The sequence below is a fragment of the Urocitellus parryii genome, chromosome 1, assembly GCF_045843805.1.
Source record: "Urocitellus parryii isolate mUroPar1 chromosome 1, mUroPar1.hap1, whole genome shotgun sequence".
NCBI lineage: Eukaryota > Metazoa > Chordata > Mammalia > Rodentia > Sciuridae > Urocitellus > Urocitellus parryii.
The window spans coordinates 48,359,441-48,382,122 of NC_135531.1; the positions used below are offsets into that span (position 1 = coordinate 48,359,441).

General features: G+C 35.3%; 1 protein-coding gene across 1 annotated transcript in view; it reads left to right on the forward strand.

Annotated features, from left to right (window-relative positions):
* The window catches only part of Zswim6 (zinc finger SWIM-type containing 6), a 189,347-nt gene that overhangs the window by 116,888 nt on the left and 49,777 nt on the right, over positions 1–22,682 (forward strand). The window contains exons 2-4 of the mRNA XM_026402559.2: positions 4,464–4,820; positions 18,496–18,644; positions 21,826–21,976. Of these exons, the coding sequence (XP_026258344.1) occupies positions 4,464–4,820; positions 18,496–18,644; positions 21,826–21,976 (657 nt within the window). The remainder of the gene's footprint in view (positions 1–4,463; positions 4,821–18,495; positions 18,645–21,825; positions 21,977–22,682) is intronic.

The window sequence follows — 22,682 nt, forward strand, 5'->3', positions numbered from 1 at the left end:
TTGTAAAAATTTTCAACGTGATGGGTCTCCTGAAAGTGATGTGGGGTCTTTCATGATGTCCCAGGGCCACACTTAAGAATCATAGCTTTATAACTGCATATGGTTACTAAAAAAATAAATACCCTCTTGAATAATGTTTTCTAGATTCTTTGTGTATGGAATAAATACAAAGAAGTTAAGAGGAAAATAGAGAAAGAGCTAGACTGAGCAGATGTATAAATGACTCTGAAATTTTTCATTTTGCCATCAAATAACAATAATTCTTGTAGTGTTTCCTTACCCATTTTCCTCAGACATTTTCAGTAATCCCTCTTATTTTTCAAGCCACTTCATAAGTGAGGCTTCCTCCTGCAAAATTCCAGTAGTATAGAAAAAGAAAGTGTTATGGATGAAGGGAATGTGTCTACTCTCCTCCCTGTTTCTCCAGCTGGGAAGGGAAAGAAAGGGAAATAAAATTTAATGAGCACTTTTACTGTGTGCCAGGTGCTTTACATATGTTATTTCATTTTAATCCCCCAAACAACCCTACAGCGTATTTCTAGACACGTTCTTGCACATATAAACTGAGACTCAGATAGGTTAAATAACATGTCCAAGGCACACAGCATTTAAGAGACAGAACCTGATCTGAATCAAAGTCTCTCTATTCCCCAGGTCTGTGCAATACTGTGCTCTAGTTTTGTACTCCCCCCCCCACCCCATTCCTGCAGATTAAGAATGTGGATACTAAAGTTTTATTGGACTCTATGACAATATGATGATAAATTGACTGCCCTGTGCTGTTGCCTTGGAGAAATTAACTGTTTTTCATAGATTATATTCTGTAAAATCAAATATTTTTAAGACAAGGTTTATAATAATTTCTTCAGTTTTGTTATTTGGAAATAAAATTATCCCATGTTTTACCACAGAGTGCAGGATTGCCCCTTTTTGTGTGCTCAGTTCTTAAACAACCAGTCATTATAGTTAGTCAGAACACCAGAAAGACTAAATTCTCAGAAGCCTTGTTTTATTTTAGGTCACCTCAGTATCCAAGAGATAAATCCAGCAGCTAGGAGATGGGTAGGGTGTTTGGGGTGAGGGAAGATGGCTTAGAACTCTCTTGGTATTGTTGAAGGAGGAATATACTGTCCTTGCTTCTCCTGTGGGTGCTGTGGTATGATTTAAAAGCTACTCAGAGCTAGTGACTTTCAAAGGTTTGATGAGTTGTAAAGGCCAAAGTACACCATAATACAATCCTGAAGTAAGAAGGCTTGATGAAATTAACTCAGTACTGCATAGTCCTAAAAAGTAATATATATACCAGCTTCCCTTTATGTATTTGCATGTGATTTTCCTTTATTTAAGGTTCATGCCTCTTGACTTCCAGCACCCTAGCCAAAAAGGCAAGGGGAGCCCCCACCAACCAAATAGGCCTCCAAGTATTAAATAGCTGCCACAAAACTAGTCAAATTAGAGGTGCCACTAACTTGAGAGCAAAGACACTTAAAGGGCTTAGTGGTAGAGGAACACCATGATAGCTGTTATTGGAGAAAAGTAACCAAAGGAATCCACTTTTCAATTGCCATCTGCACCTTATGGTAGCACCCTAACTGTGACCAGTTAGCTGACACTGATTGGGGTGGCAGGGTAGACTGTACCATATTTGGAGATATTTCTGTCAAAAAGGGTTGGAATTTTTCAAGGTGTTTGGGCACTTGAAAGATGATCTAGAATTATGTGGAAAAGTGAACATTCCTGAAACACCTTAGTCTTTAATGATACCAGATTAACGAAGTGTTATTCTATAAGACATGTATGTGTTTATTTGTGCCTTCACATATCATTTGGATTAAATTACTTTGGAAGTCACAGTGCTTTGTAGTTAGCTTTTAAAAACACTTTGCAAGAATAGCAATAGTCAGTGCAACAAAATTGGAAATTTTCTCAGCACAATTGTACAATATTAAGATTAAATAATATATTCTTTGACTTGTATAACTCAGAAATAAATATGATAATGTTTGCAAAAACTACTTGAAGGCTTCATCAGTTTTCCTAAGGGATTCTTCTTTGATAATTAACGTCAGCTCTTTTGAAGCCTCCAGTACATTATTTCCTGGTAGACTGTTTAAAAAAAAGATTTTTTTTAAGGTTGTCCTTGGGTTCGTTGAACCCAGGGCCTTGCATGTGCTCTACCACTCCTGCTGCACCCACAACCCTCCTGGTAGGCTCTTTACTAATTATTCTCTGTCATATGGATCCTCAATTATCTCAGCTTTGCCATGATTAGAAAAATTCTCCAGTATCACTTTTGTAAAGAGACAAATCCATTGACGTGGCAGGCAAGGAGAGAGGTGATAGTTTTTAGTGGGAAGGGGTTGATTTTTGTCAATGGCCAGTTTCAAACTATTTTTCTGTTATCTATCTGGTTTTCCTGCAAGCATATATGTGACAGCCACATCCCCAGCCCAGTGTATACTTATTTTAATTATGGTTTTTCAGAAAAACTTAATGATAATAAGAGATAAAGGAGACTGGGATATCTATTTGAAACAGTGCAATATTTGTGGAATAAAACCAAATGGTTATTATATGATAGTTCTCAAATTCTCTTATTGTGAAGCAATGATGGTAACTTGTTTTTATGAAATGCTCTTTTTATTTGACTCATTTAGTCAAAATTATTATAATACTTTTCTTCTTCTATTAAGAGTTCTTGATTATGAATTATCAAGTTGAAATTATATTACTCTGAAAGATTTCTGGTGAGTGGGTGTCTTCCATCTCTGTCCTAAGTAGCTTCTGTCAGGGAGACAGTAAGGTTAGGTACAGACATCTCATGTGAAAACTCTTAGTGTTGTCTATCTCTTCCTCTCAACCTACACGTCCTCAGCTCCATATGTACCACCTCTTCCAGACTTCCCCACATGGTAAAGATCCTTCTAGTGAATGATTTAGCAAAGTCAAAAGAATCAGTGACCGGCTTGATGAATGTTATTAAATAGTGTAGTGGAAGACTGAGAGAGAGAGAGAGAGAGAGAGAGAGAGAGAGAGCGCGAGAGAGAGAGAGAGCGCAAGCGAGCGCGCGCCCAAGGTTTCATTATGTGGCACTCAAATTTCTGTCAGGCATTTGAAATCATGAAGTAAAACTGAGTCCTGAATATTCCCAAAGGGATCAAGGTTGGTTCTTTGGCACTGAATGCGACTTTGGAGAGGCTGAGTAGTTAGGACTCAACAATGTTCAACACCCCCAACCCTCCACCCACCCCCCACCCCGACCCTACCATTTAGGTTAACTTCCTTATGCGTTTAGGGAAAGGGAGTGTGGAAGGTTTGTCCTCTGGCCAAGTAGACTAGTACTAATTGGTGCATAGCTGTGGTGGGAGGCAGTTTTCATTTGGCCGTGAGCTTAGCTAGAACTGTTGAAGAGAGATTGGCTACCTGTGTGGAGTGAGAGTCTGAATCATTGTAAGCAGAGTTCAAATGGCCACTGGTCATGGAACTTTTAGAAGATTTTTGTGTTCTAAGTTTAACGTATGAGTTTTCTAAGGCCCTTTCCTTCCCCCTTGTGATTTTTGTACTGTGTGTGTGCGCGCGCGCGTGTGTGTGTGTGTGTATGTGTGTGTTTGTTTAATAATCTTAACATCTGTACCAGCTTTCCTCTGTGTGATATGGAAAGAAATAATCATTATGAGTCACTTATTGGTATGTGATGTATATGAAATTTGGTTGTCTCTAACTTTCTACCAGCAGTTGCTACTCAAAGATATTGCTGTATTGGGACATATGCCATGTCTGCTACAGAAAGGATTATTATTATTATTATTTTTTTAGAATTTTTAATATTTATTTTTTAGTTCTCGGGGGACACAACATCTTTGTTGGTATGTGGTGCTGAGGATCGAACCCGGGCCGCACGCATGCCAGGCAAGCGCGCTACCGCTTGAGCCACATCCCCAGCCCCCAGAAAGGATTATTAAATTAAAAACTTTCTCTGGTCAAAGTTTATGAGAGTTTGTGAAACTCCTCAGTTACCATGTTGGTTGGAGCACACTAATGGCTGCCTAGAGTAAAGTAGAGAGAAGGAGAGATGTTTTTAAAAAGAAAGTTGATCTGGCTGACTCTAAAAGATAAAAAGGAAAAAGAAAGATCATGAACCCTGCTGATCTAGAATATTTTCATCTCAATACCACAGATACAGAGTAAAGTGATTATGGTCTACTAATGTTGTGATCCAACTTGGTGATATATTCTGATAATCTAGTTGTGTATAATACCTCAACAATTCCTTTTTTTTTTTTTTTTTTTTTTTTACTTTTATGGGGGAGGGATTGGGTGGTGGTTGGTGCCTGAATGTTTTTACCTGAAAATAAAAGCTGTCACTTTTTCTTGCTCCTTGCTGTCCAGCACCACGTTTTCAGGATTTAGAACATTCATAGCATCTGAATGTGGACTCTGAACTCTCCCTGTCTTTCACACAGGTTTCCACTTGAGTGGCACAGTGACAGAACCTGCAATACAATCGGAGCCAGAAACTGTTTGCAATGTGGCCATCAGCTTTGACCGTTGCAAGATTACCTCAGTGACCTGCAGCTGTGGAAACAAGGACATATTTTATTGTGCCCATGTTGTGGCACTGTCTTTATACCGCATCCGCAAGCCAGATCAGGTCAAACTGCATCTTCCCATTTCAGAGACTCTCTTTCAAATGAATAGAGACCAGCTACAAAAGTTTGTACAGTATTTGATCACAGTGCACCACACGGAAGTTTTGCCAACTGCTCAAAAATTAGCAGATGAAATTCTTTCCCAAAATTCGGAAATCAACCAAGTTCATGGTGAGTATAGACATTGATTCCATAGATTTCTTCTCTGGTGTCCTTCTCATTTATAAATTGGTTCTGCATAAAATTAATTGAATATAAAAGGGATCATGAGCATTGCTGTAAATTTTTAAATCTAGTTTTATATTCTAAAATATATCTTTTGAAGCATTTCATGCTTTTTGTGCTCAGAAAATCATTTGTTTAAAGCTTGGTTTTTATACTCTTATTATTTAGCAACATTTTATTAAATACTACGTATTATGCAAAACACTTAAGATATTTAATTCACTCTTTTCAATAAACTAACCTATACATGGTCAGAATTTTTTCATTTTTAGGATATTACAGTTTGTTTAGAGTTTAGGATATGAATAGTTGTATAGGAACCATTGTATAAGAAGTCACAAAACGTTTTGTTTAAATCTTCTACACATTGAACATTTTTAACAGGAGTCTGTTTTGTACATTGGAAATATATCAGTTTAAGAGAATATGCAACTGTTTGGAAATATACCCACCACTTTTTTCCCATATAATACAGTAATGTAAAGCACAGTTCCTTGTGCTTTTAAAATGTATGAACAACGAACATAAATTTTTAAATACTTAAAATATGTTGAAGAAAGTATTGCAGTCTTGATTAAACAGCTCAGCAACTTAACATTGTCACTTTCCTTTAGTTACAGATTTGAGATGTAGGACAAGTCACCCAACTCTATTCTTAGTTTTTTCCCCCAAAGTAATTATTTGATAGAGCAAATAGAAGTGCTTAAAGAAAGAAGTTTGAGTTCATGTTTTTAAACTTTCACAATTGTGAGATATAAAATACAGACAAATGCATAAAACATGAGTGGATAGATTAACAAAAAAAAACCTAAGCCAAGAAGTATATGGCTCTCAGCACCTGAGAGGGTTCTTTGAGTCTTAGCTCCTTTCTCTTCTCCTTGATAACCATGCCTGATTTTTATGTTAATCACTCCCTTGGTGGTGGTGTTCTTGACATCATTAAACACTGGTTTAGTTTGACGTTTTTCCAACTTATCATTCAGTGTGATTCCTGTATACCTGACTCAAAATCAGGTGTAGAGTTTGTCCATATTATTTTGTATACCTGTAATTCTTTCATTGTCATTGATGTGGCATAGCTCTGTTCAGTAGAAATATGATGTGACCCACATGTATATATTTTTTTAAAATATTTTTTTTGCTGATGGACTTCATTTTTTTCATTTATTCATATGTGGTGCTGAGAATTGAACCCAGTGCCTCACACATGTGAAGCAAGTGCTCTACCATTGAGCCACAACCCCAGCCCTAGATTGAAATATTCTAGGAGGCACAATTCAAAACATAAAAAAAAAACAAGTTAAATTAATTTTCATAGTTTGTTTTATTTGGCTCAGTATACCAAAAAAATATTGATTCACATTCTATTAATAAACTTCAGTATTTATAAATACTGTTTTAACAAAAATATTGAGATATTTTACATTTCTTCATATTACATCTGAAATCTGATGTCTATTTCATACTTAACAGCACATCTCAAATCATACTATTGCTACACTGCAAGTGCTCTGTAGCCACATGTGGCTAGTAGTATTATCATATCAGACAGCACAGCTCTCGAGTATTATAGGAATGAGAATATCACTCTCCACTGTGGACGGGCCTTGTTCTGAATAGAGCTGCTGTGAACATTCTTTTACAGGTCTCCCGGTACTGTGAGATAATGTGGGTTTTATGTCAGAGGAAAATCCATGCAGTCATATTTCTTCTAGTGCTCCCCATATCAGTCTAGGCTTTATTAGAGTAGCTATCATAAGGTGTGTAAAGCATTTTACTTGATAGAATCTGCCAATGTTAAATAACAGAAGTGTAAACAACTCTGCTACAGAAGTACCTTCAACCCCCTGAAAGCACATGCTTTCAAGGACTTTTCAAGTAGGCTTTTTCCCTGTCTCAAATCTTGCTGCCTTGTGAAAATTCAGACCAGCAAACAGTCATCCCAGAGATTTCTCAGGAGCCTATTTGTGGCTTCTTATTAAATTGCTCAGTGGAGGTAGAATAGGATATACCATTTCTTTAGACTTTTATGCATTCTCTTTTTTCTGTTTTTCTTTTTATTCTTAGTTCATATAATCCATTAGGGTCACTTTGTTGTCTAAGTTTTAGTTTAACCAAAGGTCTAAATCAATAATTAGATGCTTATTGCATCTGTCTTGCTTGTTTTTGAAGGATTGTGGCCCCAAAGTTTCTTTCTAAAAGATTTTAAAATGCATTTCCATGTTGAAATATTGGGACTAATGAAACAATATTAACTAAAGTTGTATGTAAGAATGTGTTCATTTGACATTGCTTTCAGGGTTTCTAAAATTGGAAAAAGTGTTCAAGGGAATATCAAGGACAATGCAGGTTAGCTTTAGATTCAATGTGATTTTCAGATAACTTTGGTAGGAAAACAACTTCATGAGAGCAGTGAACTTGAGCAGTTTATACTACCAGCTTTTTCTCCACTTAATTTATCATCAGATTTGCTTCCAGCCTGGAAATGGGCCAATTACACAAACTGCCTTATTGCCTTCCATTCTAGTGTGACAAGTGGTAAAAAAGAAGAGAGGTAGAAAGCAGGCTGTGACCTTAAGTGATGAAATGGGAAATCTGCTCCCTGGAGGGTCTTACTTTAATTGTTAGATTAATGACTTCATAAGGGGTGGGATTAAACATGTTTTACAGTTATTTGACTACATGGTCTCACCTGCCTCCAAACATCTGTACAAAAGCTTTCTGTTTTTAAAGTAGTGCTTTCTTGTATGGTTTTGTGGGTATATTTTTCCTTTGAAAAAAAATGTCTTGAATATGAATATTGGGAGGATTTCATTTTTCTCCAAAGAAAACCCTCACTTTTACCTTGCTAGATAAATATTGTTAAGATAGGATTTAGACTTGATTATTTTAGTTATTTATTTCATGCACATTGTTTCTCACAAATTTCTTATGAACTAGGTATTGCAAATTTGTAATTGTAATGGTTTTTGTACATAGTCATTTATTCATAGTAACAGCTTCAGTCAAAGTAAGTTGGAAGCTGGGTGCAGTGGTGAGTGCCTGTAATCCCAGTGGCTCTGGAGAATGAGGCAGGAGGATCCAGAGTTCAAAGCCAGTCTCAGCAATGGCAAGGCACTCAGCAACTCAGTGAGACCCTGTCTCTAAATAAAATACAGAATAAGGCTGGGATGTGGCTCAGTGGGTGAGTGCCCCTGAGTTCAATCCCTGGTAACCCCCACCACCCAATAAAAAAGAAAGTAAGTTGGAATGTGGACTTAGTTATTTTAATATTTCAGTCCTTGTCAGTGGAGCTTTTTATGTTTCATTGTGTTTTCCTAAAATTTCCCTCAGTTTTATTATAAAATTAAATACTGTATGCTAAAAGTGGTTGTGAGATAGTTAATGTTAATGGCCCACCAGGGAGATTGCCAGTTTGGTATTTTTAAAGCAAAATTATTTGTTCTTGGCTTTATATTCTAATAAACTTTTCACCTTCTATATTCTTGAAAGAGAAGCTGATGTCTTTGTTAAGTACTTATTTAGAGATAGCACTAACTCCACTCATGTTATTTCCATTTGGACTCTTGTGGTCCTTTGTTGTTCTTACTAAAGGAGATGTAATTGTAGACTGGTAAACTGTGAAATGGGGACAGAATATTGAACTTGAAATTTGGAGTCCTGTAGTCCAGTGTTGTGTTCAATATGTATTACCTGTGTAACTCTCAGTAGGACTAATTTTTTCTTATGTTTAAGTACTCATAATCTTTTATAACAGTGTTGGAAATTTTTAATGATGTGATATAGGAATGTATAATGATAATAATTTAAAAAGATAACCAAGATTACCTGGAGGTATTCATATCATAGTTGAGAGCAGAAGCCATTTGAGGAAATGGGTACTTTGGAGATCAACTTGCTTTCCCTAGATTTTTTGGTACACATTTCTTCCTCTTCTACTTTCTGTCTTGTGCTTTTTTTCTTTTATTGACCTCACTGTGGGCTAGTTTGAATTGGGCAGACTACAACAAAGGAATATACTGAGGGAAACCAGTGGTACTGACCTTGACTTAGAGTGGGAGGAGGGTCATTTAGTGACCCTTTCATTCAGAGGGTCTGGGCTAATTCCAAAAGTAGGCACTCACTTCCATGCCATCTACCCCAAGGTACTATCTTAGCCAGATATAAAGGGTATTTATTTTATTCACATGTCAGATGAGGGTTGACCTCTAGATCTCTTCCAAAATGTTTTTTTTTTTTTTTGATGGGGGTATATTGGCAAAGACATAGTAGTAGCCAGACTGCCAAAGTGCACTCCTGTAGTTTCACCGAGATATGCATTTGTGTGTTATTTTTCCATTTCAATTTGAGCATGGTTCTTATAAAACTGAGACCATGCATCTGTTTGTGCCTGCCTGTCCTCTTAACTTAGCCTCCAGTTGCTTTTGTGTCCCAGCCATCTAACATATCAGTCTGTTTAAGCTCTCCTAGATATTAGCAAGCAAACAAGCAAATACACTCAGCAGTCCCCTCTTTATTACTTAAGCTCTTAATTTTCATTTGAAAATAATGAAGCTTTATGGGGGCTGACTCTCTGACCTGGTGTATCTTGGTAGCCTCCCTATGCATAATACTTAAGACATAATAAGAATTCGTATTTGTTAAACACAAAGTAACACTGTCATTTTTTATTCTGTCTTGTTCCTAGTAGGAACTTGGAGATTTATTCTTTAAGGATATAATAACATATACATGTTCCAGATCTATCAGTGAGTGGCAGTTGGAGTCATTTGATGCAGGCCTTGTGTCACATCTCTCTTCCTTTTATTTCCCAGTGGATGGTTGTGTTCATTGTAATTGAGCTTACATTAGCAACCATTTCTTTCAAGTTTCCTAGGGAGATAATTTGATTATTAGTAGCATATCCTTTTTATTATAGAGCATTCTGGTGTTGACAGTTGGTGAAACAAAGGTATGATCTGGTGGTCACAATAATTAGTAAATTTATTCTGTAGAATTAAAGTAGCTCTCTATCTTAAAGTGCAGCAGTGTGAAACAAAGAAAAATTAAGAAAAAATAAGAATGTGCATTGGGAAAGTTTATTGTAGATGTATGTGAAGATAAAAAGGCAAGCCTTTATTAGCTCCCCCTCGCAACAGCACCCTTAGACTCCAGCAAGCCCTTATTCCAATAAGGCAGCCACTACAGACACGTGGCATATATCTTTTAAGACATTTTTTCTTCTTGAGCACATATGCACAGACATGAAAACACACACTTAAATACACTTTAAAAACAGTTTGTATTTGCAGTATGTCTTTTTCTCTAAGTATATCATGAATATTTATTTAGCACAAATATGTCTATTCCTGTTCTAAATGTTGTGTAGTATTCCATAGTTTGGATGCATTTAATCATTAACCTGCTGAATCACCTTAAGGTGGTTATTTTCATTTTTTTCTCTACTACATACGAAGTTGTTGTGACCATCCCTTGCTTTGTGTGTAAATTTGGGCAGTTTTTTAAAAAAAAATAATTTAGTCTCAGTCATAGAAATACTAGAAATACCAGGAAAAAATGACATAGCATTTTGAATTTTGTAATTATTGTCAAATTTTTCTTCATAAATCATTTGTTTTATCCTTAAGTTATAACTAAAGCTTGATGTTTCTGTAATGACTTAAATATTTGTTTAAAAAAAGCTTTGGATCTAGAATCACATACAGGTGATATTACTTTATTTCCTTCGCATGAAGTTTTTTCATTTTACTCTAGCAAAGAAGTGGTCTTAAAACTTATGTCTCTTAATTTGGAGGAATCATACATTTGTAGCTCATGAAGGATTTGCTAGGGTGACACAGAGACAGCCAAGTTAACTATTAGCCCAGTATCCTTCATCCTTTCTCTTTTCACTTCCAAATCTTACCTTGCCTCACACTCTGTAGTCATCTCTGACACCACCTCATAATGCTATAGTCAAGTTTCCTCGTCCATCTCCTCTTCTATAACTGACTCCTAAGTCTTTCCTAAGTCTTTCTTTTTAACTCATCTGGCTGGATGAGTTTATTATCTCCCACTGTAAGACTATTCAGTGTTTAAGAGTTCTAATTTTGAAGTTAGACAGTGTAAGTTAAATACTGGCTTCTTTGCTTATAAGCTTTGTTACTGGGGCCAAGTAACTGAATCTCTTCATGCCTCAGTTTGTTTTTTTTTTTTAATTGTAAAATGTGCACAATAAAGAGTATGATTTCATTTAAGGTCAGAAGGGTTAAAGGAGTAAATAGTGGTTGCTATCATCACCACTGTTGCAGTACGGCAGCATGAGCCTTCAAGGGCTATAGTAAATAGTTGAGGAAAATATTTTGTGAACCAGTTTTTACAGGTGTCTTTTAAAATGATAAAATTGTTATTTTTTTTAACGTTTTTTAGTTGTTGATGGACCTTTATTTTATTAATCTATATGTGGTGCTAAGAATTGAACCCAGTGCCTCACACATGCTAGGCAAGCACTCTCCTACAGAGCTACAACTCCAGCCCCTGAGCAAACTGTTCTCAAAGCTTGCAAACATAGTAATAAATCTGAAGTTAAATTTGTGACACATAGGACTTTTTCTAAGAACTTTGCATTTAGGTATTTGTATTTGTGTACTAAGTAATTGTTAATACATTCATTAGATAAGTAACGGAAAATGACTTATTTGATATGCACTGTTTATACTCTGCATTTTTTTAATGAGCATTGGAGAATCTGCAAATACTTTATTGCTTTTTATCCATATAAAATACATGATTATTTCTTTACATGAATAAGTATACTATTGAAATCCTGAAGTAAATTAAATGATAATAAGGGATGAGTAATAAAGTCAGAAGAGAGGAAAATAATAGAGGAGGGGCCATAAACCCTGACAGGTCTATTTGGGTTCCCTGAGATATATGCTGATGGCTGTGCTGCTTATTTACTTCCTTGGCATTTAGCTGAAAGGAAGGTGGTTTGTTGCTGGAGCAGAACGTGGTATATGCCAGGGCTTTCTCTGCCATTAGCCCTCACAATTAAGAAAGCAGGCTGCCCTCTTAACAGCTCCTGAGGAGGACATCACACTCTGTCATGGCAGTAGGATTACATAGACTGACCGTAGAGGACAGAGGTGATGAAAGGTCAACTTACAACAAAATTGTAAATTGAAATGAAGGCATTAGTCAGTCACAACTTGAAATGAGCATTTAATGAAGGGTAACATTTAAATCTTTTCTAAAGGATGTGTTTACTTTTAGTTTTTTTTTTTTATTTTTTAGCAACCTTCTAGTTTCTCACCTCTCTGCTCTAAAGAAAGACTTCTGTTTGAGTCTGAATCACTAAAGTTTGCTATCTTGCCTTTTTCTTCTTAGTGCAATGGTTGATGTCAGGATTTTGCCTTTAGCTTGTAGGACAGGTGTACCAGTGCCTTTGCAAGCCACAGACTTAAATGTTTTCTAGCTCTAGCAGCAGGAACTAAAACTGTAGGAGACAGCATTCTCCTATAGGTTTCCCCAAAAGAGACTGAATTAATTACCTCTGCAGAATAGACATCTGCTTCTGTATTCTGCCTAAATACACTAAACTTGACAATTTCAATAAAAAGGAGCATCTTTAGAAAGTATAAATGGTTAAAAGCATTATTTGGACAATAGTGTTAGGAAGTAGACAGGATGAAGATGTGAACTGTATAAGCTAAAGCCTTTCACTTTCTCACATTTAAATTTGTTCTCCAGCAGAGGAAGAGAAAGACACACCCCTCCCCCCAACATACACACATTAAAACTCAACACTGTGGGTAACTCCATGTACCAAACATAGTTTAAGCCCATTGTGAACCTGTCTTTGTGGCTCAGATTAAAATGTGCAGAATGATTTGGTGTTGTCTAATGCTTCAAGGGAACCATGGCATGAGATAATTGTCTTATTATGTATGTCTTACATTCTGTACACTGAAGAGGTATCTTTGTGATGGCCCTGGCACCATACTTAACATTCTCTCCAAATGTAAAATCTTTCTCTTCTCCCCTCCGGCATTTTTATTCCAGCAAAGATTCTGATTCTGTAGGTCTGAAGTCATACCCAGGCATCTATTTTTCAGAGTGTGTCTCAGGAGTTTTGATATGCTTTTAATTTGGGGAACTCTTGGGATGGGGGAGTTTTGATGTTGCAGTAAATCAAAATTAAGTCAGAACCCTACTCATGTAGACAAGGGTAGCCAAAGACTAAGGTAGTGGCTCTTCCTATCGGTGAATTCTCCTTTGCTCTTGTCCTGAAGTGTCATTTTACCAAGGTAGGAGGTAAAGTAGGAGATAAATCAAGCTTCCGTATCCATGTCTGGGAATGAGACAATTAAACTGTTTCACTTTTTTCTTCAACAGATAATTTTACTTTCCCTGAAGGCTTTAAACTGAAGAATTAAGCTTTGGTAATAAAATGCTCACAAAGATTAATTATAAGTTGTAAATATTAAAGCATTTATAATTATAAATATAAATAAGGGTAGAAAAATGATAAGTTTTAAAACACTTTAAATGGATCATTTAATTTACGCACTAGCTAAGAGATTCTGGTTCCTGCCCAGCTTGGGGGGCAATCTAATAGCAAATGTAGAAATATTTGAATTCTCTCTGAGTTAAATGATGAGAGTTTTGTCTTTGATAGACAGCCATTAAAAAATAAAAATTAAAATGGTGCAAATCTTACAATTTATGTAAGGCTTAGACAACACTCTAATGCACTTAATCAAGACTATTAGGGTTTAAATAGTTATACCTCAGCATTAAAGATGAACACATGAGTTTATGCTTTGGGTAAAATTATTATTGTTGTAGATACTTAATTTCCTGGAACATATATCTTACTCATAAAATGTTGAGAAGTATAACAGAGTAAATTTGTATTTTATTTAATTACTAGTTATTTTGCTTACATTCTTACAGAAAGTTTTTTACTTTGCTCAGTTAATTTTTATTGCTTAAGCAGTTAATTTTTTGATTTCTGAATTATAGAATTTTAGCATTGAGGAAATGGAGACGTGAAGAGCTTAAGTAATTTGCTAGAGATGAATGTTTTCCTAAACTGTGCCTAGAACTGAAGTCTTCTGAATTCTGATAGAAACTTAGGAACCTGCACATTCTTTCAACTTGTGTATAGATTTTGTAGATTATCTGCAGTGAAATTTTATCTGTGTGCCATTTCCTTTTCCCATGCCTTAACTCTTTCCTCAGTACTCTCAAGGAGTAAGTTAATTCTGTACTAGCTTACCAAAAAATAAAAACCAAAACCAAAAATGTTTTTTTCAGAAGTGTGAGAAGACATAATTCATGTGTTTATATATTTGTTATTAGATATGTTTCTCTACCTAGGGAACAACCAGAATCAGTATATATGTAAGTTAAATTGTTCACTAAAGCAATTTCAAAATCAAGCATGTTTTTAAAAATATAATAATACTTTTAAAATCTGTCTGATTTTAAGAAATGACTTCACTGTGTAATTCAAGTCAGAAGTCATTTCTGGCTTTTCTGTCTCTTCTTGCTCTTAGCTTTAAAAGAATTTAAGAATTAAGTGCATTTTGATATTTTTGGTAAGATATCTGAATGTAGACCAGTCTGCCAATTCAGGCCATTAGGAAAAGGCTGGGGTTTTCTTCAATTCAAAATCAGATCTACTTAAAATATGTGGGTGATGTTGGTTGTGAATTGAAGCTCCATGCCACCACACAGACATCCCTATTCCAAGCAGTTCTGGGGCAGAGCTCCCCACACAGTCTGTCAGAGCAGAAGAAAACAAATACAAAAGTTGGAGGATATAAGCATTATGAGGATTGAAATTGGATTTATTTAGTTCACTTTATCAGAAGGAACAGTGGACTTGGATGACCAGGAGCGAGTCAGAGTTTACCCTAAGGAGGTAGGAGACCTGTGTCAGATTTCCAAGGGGAGTTTTAGCAAGATGTTGGGAAGAACTTAAAAGTTGAGACCCTATAGTTTTGGTATTTGGAAAGTCTCTTTTGGTATATTTAGGTAAAGAATGTATAGATGTCTTTGTACAGAGGGGTGTATGCAAGAGTGTCCCTACAATCAAAAGGGGGGTGAATTAGGGACTTTGAATCTCTATGAGATACATTTGTAGACTTAGTAGTTAACCCTTCACATTATCGTGGTCCTGTGGCCTCCTATAAGATAAGACCATGCCAAAAACATAACAATATTCCTTTCTTAAATTTATATTTCATTTAAGGTTCACAGCCCCTACCTTGGTGACCCCAGGGTTCAGTTTTTGCTCTGGGTTCTAGGATATGTTCCTTGGCAGAGTGAGAGAACCAGAAGACTAGATTTAGCATTGAGGGTATGGATAAGTTGTAACCACACAGAGCATGTTTTTTTTCTTCTCTGGAATGAGAGTTATGATCAGTATTATTTTTTAGGGATTCTGTGAGGAGAAAATGAGATAATGTATGTGAGGATGCTTTTTACAGTTGTTCTTAACCTTTCAAGTAAGAGTCCTTCTGGTGAGGCTATTTACATACCTTCCTCCCTCTCCACCCCCCCTTCTTCCAAGTGTTTGCTTACCCAGAAGCCATAGGTGGTAGGAAGCAGTGGTGAACAAGGCAGATAACAATCCTTGCTCTGTGGAGCTTAAACATCTGTCTAGTTGCCCAGTTTCTACTTGGAACAGCTTTTCCTCCTCAGTTCTGGAAGAGCCATATGTAAGGAGCTCTGCAGCTCTTAAGAGGCCACAAATTGCTTTTGCTCTTCTTGCTCATCTTTTTACCTAGCCTTTAAATTTTGGCTTTAAGGTTGTGGCCTGGATTCTTTTTTAAACCTCATACTACGTCCCTAGTACATCCAGGTCCCTGCTTGAAATCCTCTCTCACCTCTTCTTCACTGTCTGAAAGGTATTTTGAATTTTAAAACAAACTACCCAGAGATATTTCATATCTAAAACAGCTCATAGCCTAAAGGCTGCTTCTTCCACCTCCAAACCTAGTCCTTCTCTAGTGGTCTCTATCAGTGAGTTGTCCAAAATTCTTTCTCATTGTTTAATCCAGAAACCCATGTCTGTCCCCACCCCTTAGTCTTCCATACCTTATATATCTGTTTCTTCCCAAGTCTTATTGCATTTATTTCTTAAGTTCCTGTCAGATTCTCCTTTTCTGTTCTTGTTGCTGGTTTTCCAGTTACCATTGTTATCTTGTGTGCAAACTATCAAAATGATATCCTCTTTTTATATATTTTGCTCCCCAATCCATCCTCCATATTTCAGATAGTGATATTTCTAGATACACAAATGTATTTCACATGGTTCCAAAATTTTTAAAATATGAAAGCTACTCAATGAAGGATCTCCTTCCCCCATGTAGCTAGGTTACTCATTTTAAATATCCTTCCCAGTTGTTATGCATATATAAGAAGGTACTAATACTACGTTCTTTTTAAAGCCTCATTATCTATGTAAAAGGTGGTATATTATGTATATTTTTCTTCTTCCCCTTGATATTTTATCTTTCCATTGTAATATACAGAGAATCTCCCCCTTCATTTTTATGTTACACAATTAATATTTCATGCTAGGAATGTTGAAATTGATGCATATCAGGACAGAACATTTTTTATTATCTAGAGTATTTCATTCTTCCACTTCAGATAACCTTGTAATAAATTCTCATTCATTATTCTCAGGGAAAAAAAGAAACTAAATTCTTTACCAGCAAAGGTTCTCAAGCCCTAGCCCTACTTCCTCTGTCTCTTCCAGGATTGTTTTTGTTTGTTTGTTTGTTTTTAAACTGGAGATTGAACCTAGTGGGCATTCAACCACTGTACTACATCCTCATCCCTTTTTTTTTTTTTTTTTTTTTTGAAACAGGGCCTGGCTGTGTTGCTGAGGCTGACATTGAATATGCGATCCTCCTGTCTCAGCCTTCTGAGTTGCTGGGATTATAGGAGCACCTGGCTCCAGGATTGTTTTGTGTTGCTCTTCTTATCCTTTATTCTTCGGTTACAGAGACATATTCATTGTGTTGTGTTCCTTCTTGGCTAAGGTTCTTTACTTGGTCTCACATATGGGCTTGTTGCTTCCTTTTTCCACCTTTAGTTCTGATGAGTTTCTAACCTACTTATGGCAAATCTCAGCTCTATGCCTTTCCCTCAAGTTATGCTTACCCTAACAATGCAAGACCAAGTTGGAGTTCTTATATGGTCTCAGAATCTTGACTTCTTCCTTTGAGCAGTTAACATCATTTATTATTGTATATTTGGTTGATATTTATCTCATACAGTGTTTGTAAAATAGCAGGTTGCAACCAATTATAGGGTATGAAATCAGTTTAAAAGATTGTGACAGCCTTTTGAAAAGAAAATACTAAACCTCTCTGCTATTTCTATTTTTCCCCATCAGACTTTTCCTTCAGATTAATTAATATCATGCAAGTACACGGACACATAGCATATTAGGCATAATGTAAAATGTGTTTCTTATGGGTCTTAGTCAGACAAGTCAATGGCTTTCAGCCGTTGAACTAGACTAAATTGGGTAAAAGTAGGAATTCTATGCTCAAGTTTAGCAGAGAGGCAGGCTGGCCCTGAGTCAGGCACTAATAAAATATGCTGACTGGCTGAATGAATGAATGAGTGGCTGAATATATGCTTTTTCAGGAAGGTTCATGACCTACTGCTTTCCTCTACTGGGTCTAATAGACCTGGTTCTAAGCAGATGTTAATGATTATTTTCTTGGCCTGTTGAGTTTACATTAGCTCATTAAAAGATGAGAAAAGTCATGTAAAACCACACCTACAAAAGTAGTTATTAAAGGTTGATAGGAGATGAAAACACTAAGGTGAAAGGTTTTTAGATTTCATTTTTTTTTCTTTCTTACAGATCTTAAGTCTTACAATGCCATTTTGTTTTACTAACAAATAATAAAGCTTAATTTTTACCTAAATGTCTGGGTAACTTTTGGATTTCTGAGGTAGTCTGCACACATAGGGCTTATTATATTGCTGTTATCTTTTGTGTGTACTTCAGCAATAAAATATTTATGCAGTTTGGCAAGGTGATACTACAACCTGGTTTAGTATAACAGCTGCACTGCCTGCTCCCATGTGGCTTGATTTCCCTTTTTAATCTTCAGTTTTCTGCAACGAAAGACTTATGTCAGCATGTAGTTTATACAGTAGCAGATAATGGTGACAGCTTCTTGAATTAACACAGTAAAGAGTGAAATAGTCTGCTGAGTTCACTTATTTTATGTTTTCTTAATATCTTTGAAAAACATTTTTATATCATGTCCCATGTAGTAGAGCTTTATAAAGATCACATATTTACAATAGGACATTTTTGTGACTTTTTAATGTAATATAAAACCTATAAACTCATCTCTAAAGACAAGTCTCAGATCTTTAAAAAATGGAACTATTTTAGGTCTAAAGTAATCTACATTTGACTTTACACAGATCAGGAAAGTGATTTTTGCATGTTTTTCAATTATATGTTTATAAGTATGATTGAAATGGAGATTGGATTTAAGTGTCTATGCAAAATAGAGAATCTTAATTATTTTCAAGTTTGTTATCAGAATACTTAAAGAAGAGCAAATGTGTTGTTTTTTCTTTCTATTTCTAGGTGCTCCTGATCCAACTGCAGGTGCTAGTATAGACGATGAAAACTGCTGGCACTTAGATGAAGAACAGGTTCAAGAACAGGTTAAACTGTTCCTTTCCCAGGGTGGGTACCACGGATCAGGGAAGCAGCTTAATTTGCTCTTTGCAAAGGTATGATTATTTATATTTTTTAAAATTCTAAGTATACATATGTATAGGAACTATATAAGATCATGTTTATAATAGGATAAAGGCTTTTTAAAATAAAGTCCAAGTTAACAAGTTAGAAACATTTGTGTTGTAATGCAAGCTTTAATTTGGTCTCTCTCAAAAATGATAATTCTTTTTGTAATTTTTTTAAAAAACTACTTCCAATAGTGAAAACTAAATAAATAGTTTTAATGTTCTTTAAATGCCATCTTTTCAAATTTTTCTTTTTCTAATTAATTTTCCCAAGTGAAGCATCACTTTAAATACAACCTTTAAAATGTTTCTTATGTATTGTTTAATAATGTTAGCATCTTCAAGCTAATTTTAGAAGCATGGATTTTATTATTTACATCAGTTTTCTCATCTATAAAATTAACGAATAATCACATATCTCCTAAAGTTTGTGACAGTGGTGTTAAATTTTGATATCTGGCATTCATTTTGATCACCCAAAACTGATAGACCTAAGAAGTAGAATTATATTCAGCACAAGTTCTTCATGAGCAGAAGCTGTGTCTGTTGCTTTATGGAGAAATTTTGGTAGTATGAAGCATTTTTAAGTATTAAACCATGTGTTTTCATTAGGGGATATAGCCATCATTATGGATAGTGTGTTAAAATTGGTTTTAAAGGAACAGATATCTGTATTCATTGATATTTTTGTTAAATAGCTTCTCTGATATTCACAGTGATCAAACTTTTTAAGTTCAGAAGAATTTGGGTGAACTTTGTTCTTGGGGTGGCAAGAAAATAGTGTATTCTGCTACTAAAGATTTATCTAGAGGCTCTTTGTAGATTGCAAATTCTCCAGGAATTAGATTAATGAAATACATTTAATCCTAAAACTATTTCACACATATTTAATTATTCTTTAGTAATTCTTAGGCACTTCAAACTCACATGATGCCTCAAAGCCATCAGCTGAAAATTTATTACTTTTAGGCTATAGGTGTACTTGAGTTTTGTAATAGAGAGTTTTGATTTCTATGTTTGATAATAAAGCATTTATTTCACTACTATTGCTAACTGAGCAATAGGTTAGCAACTTAGCAGAAAAATAAAGTTCTTTTTACAACTAAAAAAGAACAAAATTAAGTAAATAAAGAAACAAACCCAGAAAGTACACTAAAATAAATTAATTAAATGCATTTATATACTGGTAATGTAATAAAATGTATTGTAATGTATATAGACACAGGGAATATTTCATATGTTATATCAGCAGAGTACACTATGGCCAAGGGGAAGCCATGTGAAAGTGGCCTGCAGTTTATTTTTGTCTCTATACATTATGTTCATATTATGTATGTCATGTGAAGTAATAGCAACATCTGATGTTGGAAATGACATAACTTTTTGATTAAGACAGATCTGAGTTCTGAGTCTAGCCGTTACCTTTGCTTTTAGGGCAAGTTACTTCTCTGAGGATTGGTCTTGTATTTTATAAAATGAGGTTTCTAAACTTGCCTCCTTTGCATGGATGTTTAAAGATTGAAAGGAATGCATAAATGTAAATAAAATTCTTAAGCTGGTAGCTTGTAACTCCCTTTCTCTCTCCCAGGATTCTCCAGTTCATGGTTTTTTTGTGCTTCCACATTGGGAATAAAGTTTTCAGAATTACTAACTGATCCTCCTGGAAGCATAACGTTTGTGATTCGGGGTAGAGGTGCTATTGAGTTCTTTACAGGACTTCGAATTCTGAAGCTGGTGAAGGAGTTCCAGTGCTTGTCAGATCCAGGCCTGAAGCTGGATCTATTGATCTAGATTTGGGTTGCTTTACTGCAAAGCTGCCATTTTTCTCCTTCACTTTACTTTCACATAGATTCTCCCCACCTACTGCTTATAACCTTGCTCCCAATAATTTGCTTATAGCGACAACTGATGTTCAATTAAGGTTCTTATTTGCTGAATTCATAGCAGTACACACTGTGGGGAATGGAGGGATTCATTTAGGTTTTCCTGCAGAGACTGTGTTTCTTTTCTCCTTTCTTTTATTTGGGAAGTATAGCACTAGTGAATGGGCAGAGCTCAAGGTTCTAGCTTGAGAGGTCATTAATTTATGAGGTCAGTGGGTGTTATTCTGCTTTGTGGATCATTCAGAGAGAGCAAGAGAGTTCTTGAATCTATAGCTCTATTTTCTTTTACGATTGCAAAAAACATTTCCTGAGCGAATGTACACTGTCTTTGTATCCACAGGTTCTGCCTTGGCAGATTCAGCCAACCATAGATTGAAATTGTACCTAGGCCACCATGATGGCTGATGATGGTTGTATCTGTACTGAATATATACAGATTTTTCTTGTTATTGTTCCCTAAACAGCACAGTCTAAAAATTATTGACATAGTATTTACATTATATTAGGTATTAGGTATGAGCATTCTCAGAGTTTGGTAGTTTTGGAAGGTTCTGAAACGAATTCCTCATAAATACTGAGGGACAACTATATGTGCTGCTCTTTATATTAAAAATTTCAGTAAGAGAATTTATTGAATTTATTAATTTATCTTAAAAACTGAAGGACTTGCATAGCTCTCTGTCAAACTATTTGCCATTTTTGTTCTGGTGTTGTTTTTCTGTAGGCTAGCAAAGATATTCCATTCATCCCCATGAAGCAATGCACTTAGCTAAAAGCTGTTTTGGTATATTTGTTAGGTTCAGATAGCTATTTCTAGTGCTGGATTTCACTTTAATTGTTTGTCAACGGGTAAATTACCTAGCCACCCATTTTTTTGAAATATAATTTTGAACACAAAATATATTTGGTTAGATACTTTGAAGGGGACCTGGAAAAAAAGTTCTATCAGACATATGAAACACAGTTAATCATTTACCTTAATCAGATACATAAAGCCCTACCAAGAATTTTTTTTTTGAAATTAGAAAGGAAAACTCTTTACCTCATGTGGTTTCTAAAACATTTAGAGTAATTAAAGATCATTTTTCAGAGTAAATTGCAATTTAGGATAGAGATCTGTTTTTATTTACTTTTTTCTTTTTTTTTTTTTTTTCCTTAAGAGGGCTGGTGCAAAGGCATCACACATATGAAATACAGAAAAGTGGTTTGGTGGTTTGTCTCTTTCAATTGATTTTTTTTTTTTAACCTTTTTCAACCTTTTTCTAAAGATCTGTTTTCCCCACTAGGTGCGGGAGATGTTGAAGATGAGGGACTCCAATGGAGCCCGCATGTTGACCTTGATTACAGAGCAGTTCATGGCTGACCCTCGCCTGTCACTTTGGAGGCAACAAGGCACTGCGATGACTGACAAATATAGGCAGCTCTGGGATGAACTGGGTAAATATGTTTCCTGACAAGTTATTATTGAGTTGTGTATGAATAAAGACCACAGTTGAATATTTTGATAACATGGTCATAGTATTTCTGAGACAAAGATGCTCATATATGAACTTTGTACCAGTGCACAATGGTTAAAATAATAGACAGATTGAGGACTTGGGCTTACATTTGCAGAAAACAGCCTTGGCACAGTTTGGCTGGTGAGGAGTAATTGCTTGATCTCAAAGAAAGTAAGCACAGGAATCTACCTTAAAATATTGGAAAAGTGATACTATTTTAAAAGTTGTTTTGCATTATAGAGCTGGTTTCTAGATTAGATTTTGTTTCTAGATTAATATTGTACTCCATTTAGTTAAAATTTGGAGTCTTATTTTCCCCTTCTCTCCACATTGGAATTATCAAAAGTGGTTTGAATATTTATATTATTTTTGGCTGCTATAGAATTAGGTGAACAAACTCTAAAATTTGTTGTTCCATAAATTTCTGGTGGTTAATAGAAATATTGCAGATGTTTGGAAAAATTGAGAAGTCCTATAGTCATATTCATTGAGAGGATACTGTGAATTTGTTGGGATGAACCTTGTTTCTAAAAGCTCATTGCTAGGGAAGTAATGAATGTCTTTCTTTTAAGAAATCTGTGTGACAAATGAATTTTTTTTACATTTTTTTGTTATTTGTTCTTTTTAGTTATACATGACAGTAG